Source organism: Hydra vulgaris, chromosome 14 (assembly GCF_038396675.1).
Source record: "Hydra vulgaris chromosome 14, alternate assembly HydraT2T_AEP".
In the NCBI taxonomy this organism is placed as follows: Eukaryota; Metazoa; Cnidaria; class Hydrozoa; order Anthoathecata; family Hydridae; genus Hydra; species Hydra vulgaris.
In genome coordinates this window covers 21599436-21614309 of record NC_088933.1, presented here as the reverse complement: position 1 = coordinate 21614309, position 14874 = coordinate 21599436, and the positions used below count along the sequence as shown (strand labels likewise).

General features: G+C 28.1%; 1 protein-coding gene across 1 annotated transcript in view; it reads left to right on the top strand.

The window, feature by feature from the left end:
* The first annotated feature begins 1847 nt into the window (after positions 1-1847).
* LOC100207361 (calcium-dependent secretion activator 1) overlaps positions 1848-14874 on the top strand; it is an 87918-nt gene continuing 74891 nt past the window's right edge. Inside the window, exons 1-3 of the mRNA XM_065818158.1 lie at positions 1848-2014; positions 2839-3753; positions 8087-8170. Of these exons, the coding sequence (XP_065674230.1) occupies positions 2914-3753; positions 8087-8170 (924 nt within the window). The 5' untranslated portion in view covers positions 1848-2014; positions 2839-2913. The remainder of the gene's footprint in view (positions 2015-2838; positions 3754-8086; positions 8171-14874) is intronic.

Below are 14874 nucleotides of genomic sequence, written 5' to 3'. Positions count from 1 at the left end.
TAACTTTTTTTTTTTCAACTCAAGAAAATTTGTTGATGAATTTATGTTTCCGCTAACCGTTTTATTGATACAGTCCAAGCGGAAATGATGTTGAAAAGTCCAGTTCATGCACTAAATAAATAAATACATAAAAATAGTAATAACAGAATCCTTGGAGTCCTTGGTCAGGTGAGTGGTGCATAGAAATAGAACGATTTATTTGGCGATATATAAAAAATTTAGTTAATAAAAATTTAGTTAAACTTTTTCAACTAAACTAGGAAAAAAGTTAGTTAAACTAAAAGTTTAACTTAAATAAAAAAATTTAGTTTAACTATTGCATTTAACTAGAAAAAAGTAGTTTAACTAAAAGTTAACTAAAAAATTAGTTAACTATGCCCATCACTGTTAATAGCATAACAAAATTTTTAAAAATTTTAAGTCTTTTCAAACTGTTTTGTTTTGTATTTAAAAAAGCTGCAAGATTGAAAAAATCAACAACAAAGAAAAAAAAAATTATGCTAGGCAAAAGATTTGGCCCCACACTAATGTCAGAAATTACAAACGCAATTACGTCCAAAAGACGTCTTTTTTAGGTCCTGTGCCCACTAGGTTACTGCGCAGATTGTGAAATGCTGAATGCTGAATTTTGATTGTTATTTTTTAAATAGTCATACTTCTTATATTTAAAACAAATTCAAAACAAACCTTCAGCTGTAGTATAACTAACTAAAAACATTTTTAGAAAAGTTACTCTTTACATCTCTTTTGGAAGAGATGTAACTTCTGACGTCATCTTGCTGAACATCCAATAGAATTGTTGACAAATCAAAATAAAGACAAATCAAGTTAACATACTTGAGCAGAAAAATACTGAGAATTTTTATCTACATCTTTACTGTCTTACGAGTAGGCTTTTTTTCTAGATGCATCTTTTTAACACTCAGTAATACATGTTTACATCATGTTTAAAGTTTTTCTAACTGATTAGCTTTACTTAAGTTTTTGATTGTTGTACTGTTTTTCTTTTTTTTCACGCGCGTTAAAGAGCTTTTTCCTTTTTTAAATAAATATAGATTTTAATAGCAAAAAAGTTAAGGGAATGAAGCCCAATAAGCCCACCCTTGGCGCCGCCCTTGAACAGTATTACGTAGCTATTAACCAGAATAATTTTAAATTGAACTTTAAATTTATTAAGTTCAAATTAATATAACTTAGCTAATACTTGTTATTTTTGCGCGTTTTTATATCTTCTTATTTTCTTTAGTTATAGTTTTAAACAAAATATACAGCTAAAATTCCAATGCCCAAAAGCTTCATTTTATGCCTGTTTGATAAATTATGCTATTGGAAACACATTAAAAACGGCTGGAGTTTTTAAAGAAACCAAAAATCATTTTTGGATTATTTAAAAAAAATATATAGAAAGAAAATGTATTTTAAATTCGGGATGTCTAGGTGTAATAAGTAAAAGCCGTCGAGCGGATACACTTTACAAAGGAATGATTGAAACTTGCAAGCTATAAATTTTTTATTTAAGTTAGTTTTTACATCTTACATTAAATCAAATCAAATAATAAACCCGTTCTAGGTGGAAATCCCAAGGATTAAATAAATATGAGATTTTTAATTATACATTTGCCTTAATTGAATATATTTTTAAATAGTCATCGTATAATAAATATATGCTTTTAATTATACATTTATTTTTTTTAAATTATACTTTAAGTTAGTTTAGTTTGTAATAAAGTAAATGCACAAATATTTTTTTTGCTTTTGTATTATACTTAAATTTTTTAGCTATTTTTTTTTTATAAAAAAAAATTGTAAAAAAAAAATTGAACTATTGGTAAATAATGTCTAACTGTACTAACCTACAGCGAGGTTTAAATGGCTCAGTTTACCAATACTTAAACTAAGGTTAAAAAAAATAATAATAATAATTAGTTAAAATTAATTTTAATAAGATAAGTAAAAATTTCGAAGTATAGGAAGTCATAACTCTGTATAGGGTATACCATTAAATGCTGAAATGGTAAGTTTTGTTTGTAAAATCAATTTATTTTAATTATTATTATTATTATATATATACATATATATAATATTAATTATTATATATATTATATATATTTATATATGTTTAAAATATATGTATATGTATATACAGTTTGTATATGCTATTTATATACTACTACTACTGCTACTACTACTACTCTACTACTACTACTACTACTACTACTACTACTACTACTACTACTACTACTACTACTACTACTACTACTACTACTACTACTACTACTACTACTACTACTACTACTACTACTACTACTACTACTACTACTTCTACTACTACTACTACTACTACTACTGCTACTACTACTACTACTACTACTACTACTACTACTACTACTACTACTACTACTACTACTACTACTACTACTACTACTACTACTATATATTTACATATATATATAAATATATATATATTTATATATATATATATACACATATATAATTATAATATATGTAAATATATATAGTAGTGTAGTTAAAGCATGTTTACAATTCTAGTTATATAATTTTATATGAATTAAATTTTTTTAAATTACTAAAGTTAATATTTAAAGTGATACCAAAAATTTTGAGGACTTTTTAATTTTATATGACATGATTAATATAAGTTTATATAATATAGTCTATTAAGGGTGTATGTATTTGTAAGTATTTGTATTTAATGTTATAATTTTTATCAGTTACTAATAACTATTTTAAACTAACTTGTTATAGGGTAGTCAAAAAGTTGCTTAAAATTTGAGAAAAGATTTTTTTAATTATATTTTAATACTTTACATTTTTTAGAATAAAAAATGCTTTTTATTACTCAATGGTTGCAATATAAAATATTTTTAAAAGTATGAAGTTATACGTGTAAAAATGATAGATACCGATTCTTCAGATACTGATGAGGATAATAAAAATCAAACTTTACAAAAAAGCACTCCTAAAGGATCTGTTAATGATGTTTCAAATGACTATATAATCTCAAACCCTAAGAGTGGTCAAAATGGGTCTTTAGATAATATAAGTTTAATTTCTTCTGGTTCTCCTAAACCTTCACGTACAAGTTCAAATGCTAGTACAAAACTTTTCAATAGAAATGAAATTAGTAGTATTTCAAATTTTTCAAGTGACGGAATATCTAATGATGATTTTCGAGCTGATTCTGAACATATGAAAAGATTGCAACTTTATGTATTTGTTTCACGTTGTATTGCATATCCATTTAATGCAAAGCAGTCTACAGATATGGCTCGAAGAGCTTCTAAAGTTACTAAACAAAATTTAACAACTATTAAAGATCGTTTTACTTCGTTTTTAGATGGTAAAACAAACATAATTGCTGATGAAGCTTTTCGTATTGCTGTTCAATCATACTATGACAGTTTTCTTTGTTGTGACAGAGTACATAAAATGGTTAACTCAGGTGGATATTCTGCTAACGATTTTCGTGAGATTTTTAAAGCTAATATTACAAAACGTGTTCGTAGCATACCTGATATTCAAGGTTTAAGTAAAGAAACTGTGTTGAGTTCTTGGATGGCGAAATTTGATGCTATATACAGAGGTGATGAAGATCAAAAAAGGACACCTGCACGCCTTGCTGCCACAGCTGCTTCTGAGTTAATTTTATCTAAGGAGCAGCTGTATGAAATGTTTCAGACAGTTTTAGGAGTAAAAAAATATGAGCATCAGATCCTTTTCAATGCTTGTCAGGTATAATTCATTCACATTTTAAACTATATATCAAAGTGAATGTGCAGTGCTTAAGAAAAATAACATGAAGTTTAACATGTATGTTGTTGTATGTTATTTTACATTGCACTTTGTATATGTGTTAATTTATATTATATTTTGTTTTTGTATTGACTTTTTAATACTATTTCTTTTATTTCTTAAAATGGTAAGCAACATGCAGTTATATTATGCAGCTCTTGGAATTAGGAAAAAAAGGTTGGCAAAAAATTGCTGACCAAAAACCTTGTACATGGCAGCCTTTTTGGTAGAAAATTATTTTAGGAATATATAGCAAATATATTTAGCATAAAATTGAGAGAAAAACAAACACTGAGTTTGACGACTTTGATGGCCTAAAAATTTGAATAGCAAACGTAGCACTTTACCATTTTATTAGGATTATAAACATTAATTTTGCAGGTTGTGTTTTAATCATTTTATCTAAAATTAAAAAAAAACATTAGTTTTTTGTTTTTATTTTAAACAAAACATTTGTTTTTTATTTTCATTTTACTTGTTTTAATGAAATATTAGTTTTTTTGTTTTTTTAATAAAAGCGTAAGGTTTTTAATAAAATTTAATTTTTAATAAAATTTATTAAAATTTAATTAAATCATTTTCATTTTAATTATTTAACTTTAAATTTAAAATTTTTTTATTCAAATTGTTTTGTTTAAAATTTAATTGAATTTTGTTTAAAATTTAATTAATAAAGCGTTTCCTTTGCTGTTTTTAATTTATCTAATATAGCAATTAAAATTAAGTTTTAAAATCCTGAGGTTGGCAAAAAATTGCTAATGTAAGACACTGTCAGGAAGGCAGTTAGCTCGGCATTGCTGAATGCCGACCCTAATTCTGAGGGTTGATTAGGATAAATGAGGTTGGCAATTTTTTTTGTTTTTGTTTTATAGATAATTTTTTACATTATATAAATATATAAAAATTGAGAAAAAATATTTTGAAATTAAAAAAAAATAATTGATTTTTATGAAGAAAAAAAATGTTTACTTTTCCACTATTCTTATAATAGTGGAAATGTTTTTGTTTTTTTATAAAAATCAACTATTTTTTTCCTCTTATAATAGTGGAAATGTTTTTGTTTTTTTATAAAAATCAACTATTTTTTTCCTCTTATAAGGAAAGTAAACATCTTTTCTTTTTCTTCATAAAATTCAGTTCAATTTTAATAACATTTGATAGATATTAGGAAAACCAAGCAAATCAAAAATCATTAATTAAAAATGAAATGAAAACTAATCTCATTAGAAGTGAAGTTTACAAAAACTATTTTAATCAAATATACAAAAAAAACAAAAAACCATTTGTTAATTAAATAAATTTAAGTTGTTTTATCTGAAACTTCACTGAAGTCAATCTTGTGTTTAATTGCTTTGACTTTTTGGCCTGATTGTTATGCTTTAGTTTACTTGGACACTGGTTTTCAACTCTCGTAATGTTGATTATTTTGGTTTTTTTGTGTGTCAACATGGTGGTGCTGTAAAACATTTTTCAGATTTGCCTTTGAGTCTTGGGGTCTTGGAGTCTGGAGTTTGATGCTGACTGTTGTTAGTTGGTCGTATAGGCTGGGATGAAGATGATCAAACAGGCTTGTTTGAAGATGATGATGCAGGTTGAGATGGTACTTGAAATATTTGAGCAATTTGTAATTTTGATCTATTAACTTTACTAATATCAAGTAGAAACAAACCAGTGTTTTGAAATCCAGTACTTATTTGTGTTTGTGTAAATGTGTCACAGGAGCTAAAAATTTTTGCTTGTAAATGAATAAAACTTTCTTTTGTTAAATTGTTGAAATTTGTAGCTGTATAAAGTTCTGTAAGTAATATGCATTAAATTTGTTTACTGTGACAGCATACACCTATGTCTATTGGTTAAAGTAAACATTGTAAGTAACGTGTGCTGTGTCTGTCTAAGACTAAAATGTGAATACCTACTCAAGTTGACCAAACTCATTACCTGAAATTAATTTGATTGCTGGTATGAATACTTTAGTGAGACATTGGATAAATTGTTTCTCTTCTATCCAACCTGATTTGGATGTTGTAAATATAGTGTTTAGTGGTCCTCTTTCATATCATTTTTTGTATAGTTTTGATATTGATTTGTAAACTATGAATGGTGGCAGAATGGTACCAATATGTGTAATCAATTTTTTTGTTGCACCAACCAATTTTGAAGAGCATTTAGCACCAAGCCAGCAAATTATATGCTGTTTGCCTCAATTGCCTGAAAATCCCATTTCATCAAAGTTCCACAATTTGTACTAAGTGTTATTGTTGATATTTTCTTCAAGAAATTGTTTTTGAAGTGTATTGAAATAACTTGTTATTTTGTCCTGGGTACAGGAAGAAACTCTGAGAGATGAACAAGAGAGACAAAAGAGAGAGCTACTCTGACAAGAGATGAGAGAGCTACCATTCTTGATACCATTCTTGAGTTGGTATACTGTTTGGTGGAAACAAATAACTTTGATTTTTAGATACCAAATAGCCCCCAACTGTTGTGATGACATCTGCAAACATTCTGCCGAATACCTAATCGGCTACACTGATAACTACTGAAGCAAGAACAAACTCAATCGCTGTACTTAGCACAGTAGTTTTACCTCTACCATGTGATTGGACTTTGTTGTGCACACACTTGTGAAGAGTTGATATGTTATATACCTCTAAAGCTTTAATGAATGATTCTTTGCCTTTTTTGATTTTTTCTACTGCAAGTTGCTCTTCAATGTAAAATTTTGCGTTTCACAAATGCAAGTACAAGTCATTTTTGTTTTAAAAATTTTTAGATAGATAGCAAAGACTAGCTATCTAAAGATTTTTTTTATAGATTATATATTTTAGATAGATAGTCTTTGCTATTTATTTACATTTTAATTAGTTTTTGATTAATTTAGCCGCGCTTATCTTAATGCAAAGTGTTCGCAATTAGCATTTTTACTCTTCCCCTGAAAAACATTTAATTAATAATTATTAATTAATTTAGCTGCGCTCATCTTAATTCATAAGTGAGAGTAATTACTAGTGATGTACAGATTAATTGACATTGGCTTAAGTTTATAAGCCACTTTTTGCACTATCAGAATCAGTATTTTTATCCGGCATTATGATAATAATTAAGTAGTAAATAAACTAAACTTTATGCATTACTTAGAATTTTTTTTGAGAAATTGTTTATATTGACTTTGTTTATAGGCAAACTTGTTTATTTTCAAAATGATGTTTATAAGCTTTAATTTAACAGTTGTACTTATACTTTTATTACCATAATGTTGTTTTTAGAATAAATTAATTTTGTGTTGTTCTATTGTTATACCTAAAAGTAACCTATTTAAGAGTTGTTATTTATATATATTCAAGTATAGCCTTCTATATTTCTATATGATTATTGTTTAGATTACTAATAAATTAATAAAGTTACAAAATTCTAATTAACTGCTTATCTAAATACCATTTTCTTTTTAAAATAGAACTAAAAAGCGTTCCTCCAAAATTGCATTTCATTTTTTGAAAGTTTTCTTTTTATAGTAAAAAAAAACTGAAATGTGTATATTTTTTTAATTGAGTTTTTCTATTATCTTTTGACATAATGGTTTGGCTCTAATTTGAGTCCAAGTATTTGTTTACCAGTCTGATTCCATAAAAAAATTTACACGATTTAAAGTTATATGTTCTTAAATTTTCAAAATTTTAATAATTAGTTAATTCATTGGTATTGGCATCATTATCGGCCTTTTCCCATTCATTGACATCGGTATTGGCATTGGCAACAATTGTGCTATCGGTACATCACTAGTAATTTGCATGTCCCCTATAATACTTCCCCTGGAAAGTATTTATCTCGGTTTTTTGCTCATAACTTTTTTCCAGAAATAGCGAATTTAATTTTGTAAAGAGAATCTTGATCATCATAAAATTTTCTGCAAAATAGTCTTTTTAGTTTAGTAAAATTTAATTTTAGTTTTGCGAGTTTTAAAGTTAATTTTTTTGAAAAAATTTTTTTTTTACTAGGGTGAGAGTTATAAAGTTTGCTAAGGCAAAAATAAATTTACACCTTTAGATAGAGCACAAAATTCTCTACAATAAGGGCCTCCCATTTTTAAAGATTTTTTGTTTTAGCTTGTAATAAATGCAAAAGAAACAAAATTGTTAAACCGTTTACTTTTTTTCCGATTACTCTTACCCCAGTTTACTTTATGTTAAGTGATATTATTTATATATTTTTTCTTGAGTTTTATGATATCTTTATACTCTACGAAGTTTAAATAAATATTTGAACTTTTTTATAGCTGGATAACAGTGATGAGCAAGCCGCATGGATTCGTAGAGAGTTAAATTCTAGACAAAAGATACTAAGTACACTTTCAAAAGAGGTAATACTGTTTTAAATAGTATTATTGGTTGAACACAATGAAATTCAGCACCTTTTAATTGTTAATTACTCAAAAACTACTTGACAAATTTTTTAATTTTTTTGCATACGTAAGCTAATGTGTTGTTGTTTAATCGTAATGGTAATAAGTATTGGTTATAATTGCTATCGGACTAAATGAAATTGAAAATGAGTAATTGAAAATGAGTAAGACAAATATTAAATCGAAAAAAAGTTTTAAAATTTTTTTTTCAAAATCTTTCATTGTCACAAGTTGACATTTCAAAGTTGACCGGTGTTTCTCGATCATCAGTTGGATTTATTTTGCGGCAATATAAACAGACTCAATCTTTTGAAAGAGAAGCTGCAAGTGGAAAAAAAAAGGATTTAAAGATAAATATAAAGCAAAATCAATTATTCGCCCATTTTGCAAAGGCAAATCCATGTCAGTCGCAGGAAGATCTTACAAGAAAATTTAAATCCAACCTAGCTTTGATAGGAAAAGTACTTAGATCTCAGGAATATAAAGCATATCATAAAAAGAAAACTCCAAAGTGATCCATTGATGAAGAAATTAAAGCAATTCGTGGCTCAAAAAAGCTATATAAACTTTTAAACCAAGAAAACTTGTGCATAATTGAAGACAATGAAACCTATTGCAAAAAGGACTTTTCACAATTGTCAGGGCAGCAATGTATTTATTAGTCGAAAGGTAGACATGTTGCCAAAAAATTCAAGTATATTCAAATTGAAAAATTTGCTCCCAAATTCCTTATATGTCAAGCAATCTGCTCCTGTGGTTTAAAAAGTACATTGTACATTACTTGTAAAACTTTGAACGCAAATTTATATATTAAAGAATGCTTAAAGAAATGCCTGATTTAGCTACAAGTCATTACTCCAAGAAGTCTCTAGAATGATATGAATAAAATGGCGTCAAATTTGTGCCTATAGAAGCAAATCCTCCAAATTGTCATGAGCAGCAATTTATTGAAAGTTATTGGTAAATTACAAAAAGAATCTTATTGAAAAGCAAGAAATTAGCTACAAATGAAAAAGATTTTAGGATAAAAAGTATATCTGCCTCAAAAAAAGTAACTCAAAGCAAGATCCAGCAGATAATGTCAAGTACTCACAAAGATATTCGATTTCTATCTAAGTGTCCAATAAAAAATGTAAAAAATTATTGAAATAAATAATTCAATTAGCTTCATTATGTCAAATAATTACAAAAATCTGTTAAGTAGTTTTTGCATAATTAACAGCAAAAAGGTACTGAATGTCATCGTGTTCAACCGATACAAAGTATATATTTTTAAAATTTGAAATTAAGTTTTTATAAGGATCATAAGAGTATTTATTGTCATATTGAATATATATATATATATATATATATATATATATATATATATATATATATATATATATATATATATATATATATATATATATATATATATATATATATATATATATATATATATATATATATAACAGGCCTTGTTTTAAATAAAAATTGCTTAACACATTAGCCTAATGTGACGCCATAATTTTTTAAATACATTAATTTTAAATTACTACAATAATATTAATTACCACAAAACAAGTTAAATATTATTTAACTTGTTTATTATATTATTTAAATGAAAAAAATCAAACATTGCAATAAAAAAATGATAAAGCATAATATGAAATAAAATAAAATTTAACTTTTTTTAATTATTAATTTGTTTTTTATTATTAAATAGAAATTTAAGTAAATTTTTTAAATTTTCGAGCCCGGAGTCCTTAGGTATAATGGCGGCAAGGACTCCGGGACTCCGATAGAAATATATATTATAAAAGTTTTTATTATATATATTTCTTTTATGATTTTTTTTTGTGTTTCATTTAATAACTTTGTATACAAAAAAAATTGTTGTTAACAATAAACAATTTTGTTTTCTATTAATAATTATTTCGATAAAATAATTAACATAATAGAAATTCAGTTTTTATAGCTTTTAATTTTGTTTGAGGTTTTTTCATTAGTAAATAGCGCTTATATGAAGCATAATTGTCATTCAAAGTTTTGTATTATATCTTTATTTTTATGAATGCTGACATTGAGATACATTATTGTTTTTTTTTTATTCAGTAGGTTTTTACCATTATGTGATAAAATTACATATTTTTTTTAGAAACAAAGGTGGCATATTTTTGTTATTACATTGTAGGGTTTGCAATATTTGATACTTTTCCATTTTATAATAGGCTTTATGTTTTGGTCTTTTACGCTCCATATTTCCTTCGAGAGTTCTGTGACATTTCTATACTTAACTGATGCAAATGATTTGAGATAGTTTGCTTTTTTTAATTTAAGTAGTGTATGACTAATGCCATAATATATTTTTTTATTATGTTTATAATCACTGGAACTTATAGTTGCTTGGTAGACAAACACTGGTTATTCAAAAGGCAAAATGCCTTATCTAGGCAGTTACATTGCTTGGTTTTTAATTGATTTTTGTTGTGCAAAATTTTGAAATTATGGGAATATAAGATGGATTTTATGTTAGGCATGCAACTGTAGCTAATCTTGATAGAATTTCAGTTGAATATTTTATGTAGCTTGTGGCCGGCTGGGAAATGTAAGTCAATTAGGGCTAGGAAATGGTTTTCTATTTTTGTTTTAACCTTTAAGCTATGGAGAGGGTTGTACCAACTTGCCCCAATTAAAATAAGACCTTTAAATATTGCCTAAAATAAGACCTTTTAAATAGTGTTTTTTTTTTGTACTTTTTTTTCTATTAATTAAAACTTGCGTATAAAGTAGTGAACAATAGTTCATTGCTTACGCTCATCACACAAATAATACATTTAGTTCCTATTAGTAAAAAACTCATGCTCAAGCAGATGGTGCTAATTATCAAACCTCGAAAACAATAATATGCAACGTTTGATGGCATAGTGCATGTTTTAAAATTAAAACTCGCGTATAAAATAACTAACAATAGTTTATTGCTTACATTCAACATGAAAAGAACACATTTAGTTCCTATAATTCAAGAATTAGGAATTAATCATGATAATTTATTTGAGGCTCTTCTACATGAGTTTTGTAGACTGGAGGGTCTATACTATAAAAGTATTAAAAAACCTGAAATGATAAATCTAAAGAAAACTCTAATAATATTTAAATGTTAATTCCGATCAAAGTTGTGGAAATATTCAGTACCTAAGTCCTCTAGACTTTTAGAATACGTACAAACATGGTTGAACAAAGATGAAACTGTTGACAAAAAAAGTTTTGCAGCAGGTCCAGGTAGAAAGTGCAAGAACTGAGAAGATTTAGGTGATAGAAGCAGGATATTTAAGGTAATATTAAATCAATTAAATTCAACCCAGTTAAAAAAAAGTTTATAAGCTTAAATATTAAATATTATTTTGTTTAAGGTTGCCAAGTTGGCTGAACATCCTGCTAAAGCATTGGCATTAGCTTCAATAAAAAAGCCACTAGAGATCCTAACAAAAAAGACTTCGTTGTTCTCATGAAACTCTGAATTTTTAAGCCTTGAGCTTAAAAATTCAGTGTAACCTTTCTGATGAACAGTATCAAATTATCAGAAATAATTTGATACTGTTCATCAATAATACATAATGCAGATATTTACTGTTCATTAATAATACATAATGCAGGTATTATTCATTTCATCAAATTAAGAATGTGAGACACAAATGTTATCCTGAGACTTTAATTGTGACAGAAGCATCTGCTTCAACTCCTCTACAGGGTATGTTTAATCATACTCTGACAAGGATATTAACTTTTACGAAATGCCAAGACTCTATGAGAATGTTTGCTGAAATCGGGGGGAGGTTTAAAGGTCTACTTCACTTTAAATGTGGTTTTGATGGTGCCTCCAGTCAAAGTGTCTATAAACAAAAATATACTGATACAAATATTGGTGATGCCTCAGTTAACGAACAAAGTCTTTTCCAGACAGCTATTGCTCCACTTAAAATAACAATCATGAACAAAAATGTATGGTTAAATAAGAAACCCTCTAGTACACATTACTATAGACCCCTACATCTCCAATATCAAAAAGAAATTGAAGAATCGATAAGAAATGAGTATGAACTTTTAAAAGCAGAAATGAATAGACTAGTCAAGTTTGAAGTAAAGTTAGAAGTAGAGGAAGGCCAACTGGATACGATTATCACATTTAAGTTTAAACTAGATTTAACCATGTTTGATGGTTGAATCTAGTTTGAAAAAAAATTTAAATGCACCCTATCTTAATCATCCTTATTTGGTCCCAGGACACACGAAAATATTTTTCAGGTCTCCAAGTCAAGGGGTTCCAGTACAAGGTATTTTATATGTGAGGTTCCATGGAATTATTCGCCCCCCTCCCTTTCGGTGCCCCTAATTTATAAATTGAATAGTAGAAAATTGTCCATTTTACATTTATTTTTGTTCTGAAAAAAAAAATCTTTCATTTAAGAGTTAATACTTGTACAAACTTGTCATTTACAACAATTAAAGACAAATAAAGTCGAAAATCACATTAAAATTACATAAAATCACTTTTTTTCTTGTTTTTTCCTAACTCTTTTCAGTTTTTTTGCACAACTTGCATGGTATCCTGTAGGAGACTTTCTTCATGACTTTCAGCCACAAAATCTTTCACAAGTTTTATATGGCGCTCAGCCCTGTCATTTACTACTGCTAGATTCTCGATCTGATGTTGAAAATGTCTGTAGGAATCATTTTCAAAGTTATCCTTTATCTATGTTTTGATTACTCCCTTAGTTATACCTAGGTATATGAAGAGCAGTCAAGAGTCCTTAGTGATAAAGTCGGACAAAACTGACATAGGAATCACATGAGTTGGAGGTTGAGGTTGTTCCCGTTCAAAATTATCAGGTTGCGGACTATTAAAACCTAGCAGCTTCTGAGCTAGTCCAGCTCTTTTCTTCAGTTCTAAATGTCTATTTGCTATTGAAAGAATAACTAGCTTTGGGGTCAGGTACCAACTATGACGAACCAGGCTTGCATGGAGCAGCTTTCCCAGGGGACCATATTTGGATATATATAGCTTATTGCTCATCATTTCATAAGCTAGCTTAAAAGCATCCAAATCATGTGATGGAGCTTGGGCCGCCAGAGGAGACTTTAAAAAGTATGCTCCATAAAATGTGACAATAAAGTCAGTTGACAGTTCGAGCATATCTTTCTAACTATTATTCAACTTTAAATTAATCTTTGAAATCAGCTACATTGTAAGCAAGTATAGACAATCAGCCATGAACCTTGCTTGATGGTGGGCACCTGATTGTTTGAACTGGAAACCAAGTACATGGCCACCAAGTTAAATTACTATTAGCTCACGAAGAACTTTATAATCTCCCCTTTGAAAGCAATCTTGTTTTAGGGCTGTTATGCGGAAGTTCTTAGTATCTGATACCCTTCTAATACAGTTCTTAGTATCTAATACCCTTCTATGAAAATCAGTACCTACCATATACTCCTCTCTTCCATAATTGAAAAAAAGCAAATGATCAACATTATTTGCCCTTTCTCTCATTTCTGGCCAGATTTTTTGAATATCTTTATATATTGTATGCAGGGATGCGGAGTCCCAAAAAAACTCCGACTTTATATCTCTACTTTTTCCAAGTCTGTAGTGTCCAGAAGCTCTAAACATGTTTGTTGACTTATTATCTGCTATAATAAAAACATTCATGAGATTTAGTGACTTGAAACTTATTGTTTTTAAGCCCGGAGTCCTGGAGTCCCAGAGTCCTTACCGCCATTATACCTAAGGACTCCGGGCTCGAAAAATGATTGTTCCTCTAACTTAAAAGTCTTAATTTTTTCCTGTTAGTAGTCCATAAACTTATTTATATTTTTAGAGCTCCTGGATACCAAAAACTAGGATAAAGTAATATTTTTGTGACTTTCAAATCCAGAGTCCTTTTTGGGACTCCGCATCCCTGATTGCATGTGATAGAGATTTTCTTGAACCTTGAATATAATCCATTGCATGGGAAATATGCCTTTCAGATAAATGGTGCCTTTAAAGATCAATTTTCAAAAGATACAAAATGTAATAATTTTGCAACAGTTTAGTGCAACAAACTTTTAAAATATGTTATCAAAATATTTATTTACCTACAGAGCAGCCAAAGCACAGGTCTTTTAAGCACATGATCCACCAAGAACTTAATTGCCCCCTTGTATTTTCCAGAATTAGAGGCCGTTGTATCTGCACTACAACCAATGATCTGGTCAGTGAGCTCATAATACTCTATGTTATGAATGGCTGTAGCCTGATCCTGACCTTTAGATGACTCAATTTCTAGAGCACCTAGCAAAAAATCTAAGGGTTCATTGACCTGGGGGGATGATATACTGAGAGCAAGCCTTTCTACAAATGCAGAAATTTTTTGGTCAGTTCGATAGTGTTCGACCAGTTTTGTATCAAAATGAATGATGACTTTTAAACCCCAAACTTTGTCCAGATTTTCTTCTTTCACTATTCTAGCTTCATTTTCAATCACAATCTTTTTGTTTCTATGTAGACTACTCTTTGATACAGGAACTGTATTTAGATCAACACTACCAATCTTGAAAAGTGAGGACAGAAGTGAAGTTTCAGCTCAAACACTGATCTTGTACCTAATCAAGAAAGGAACCCACTTGTCAAGAACATCATT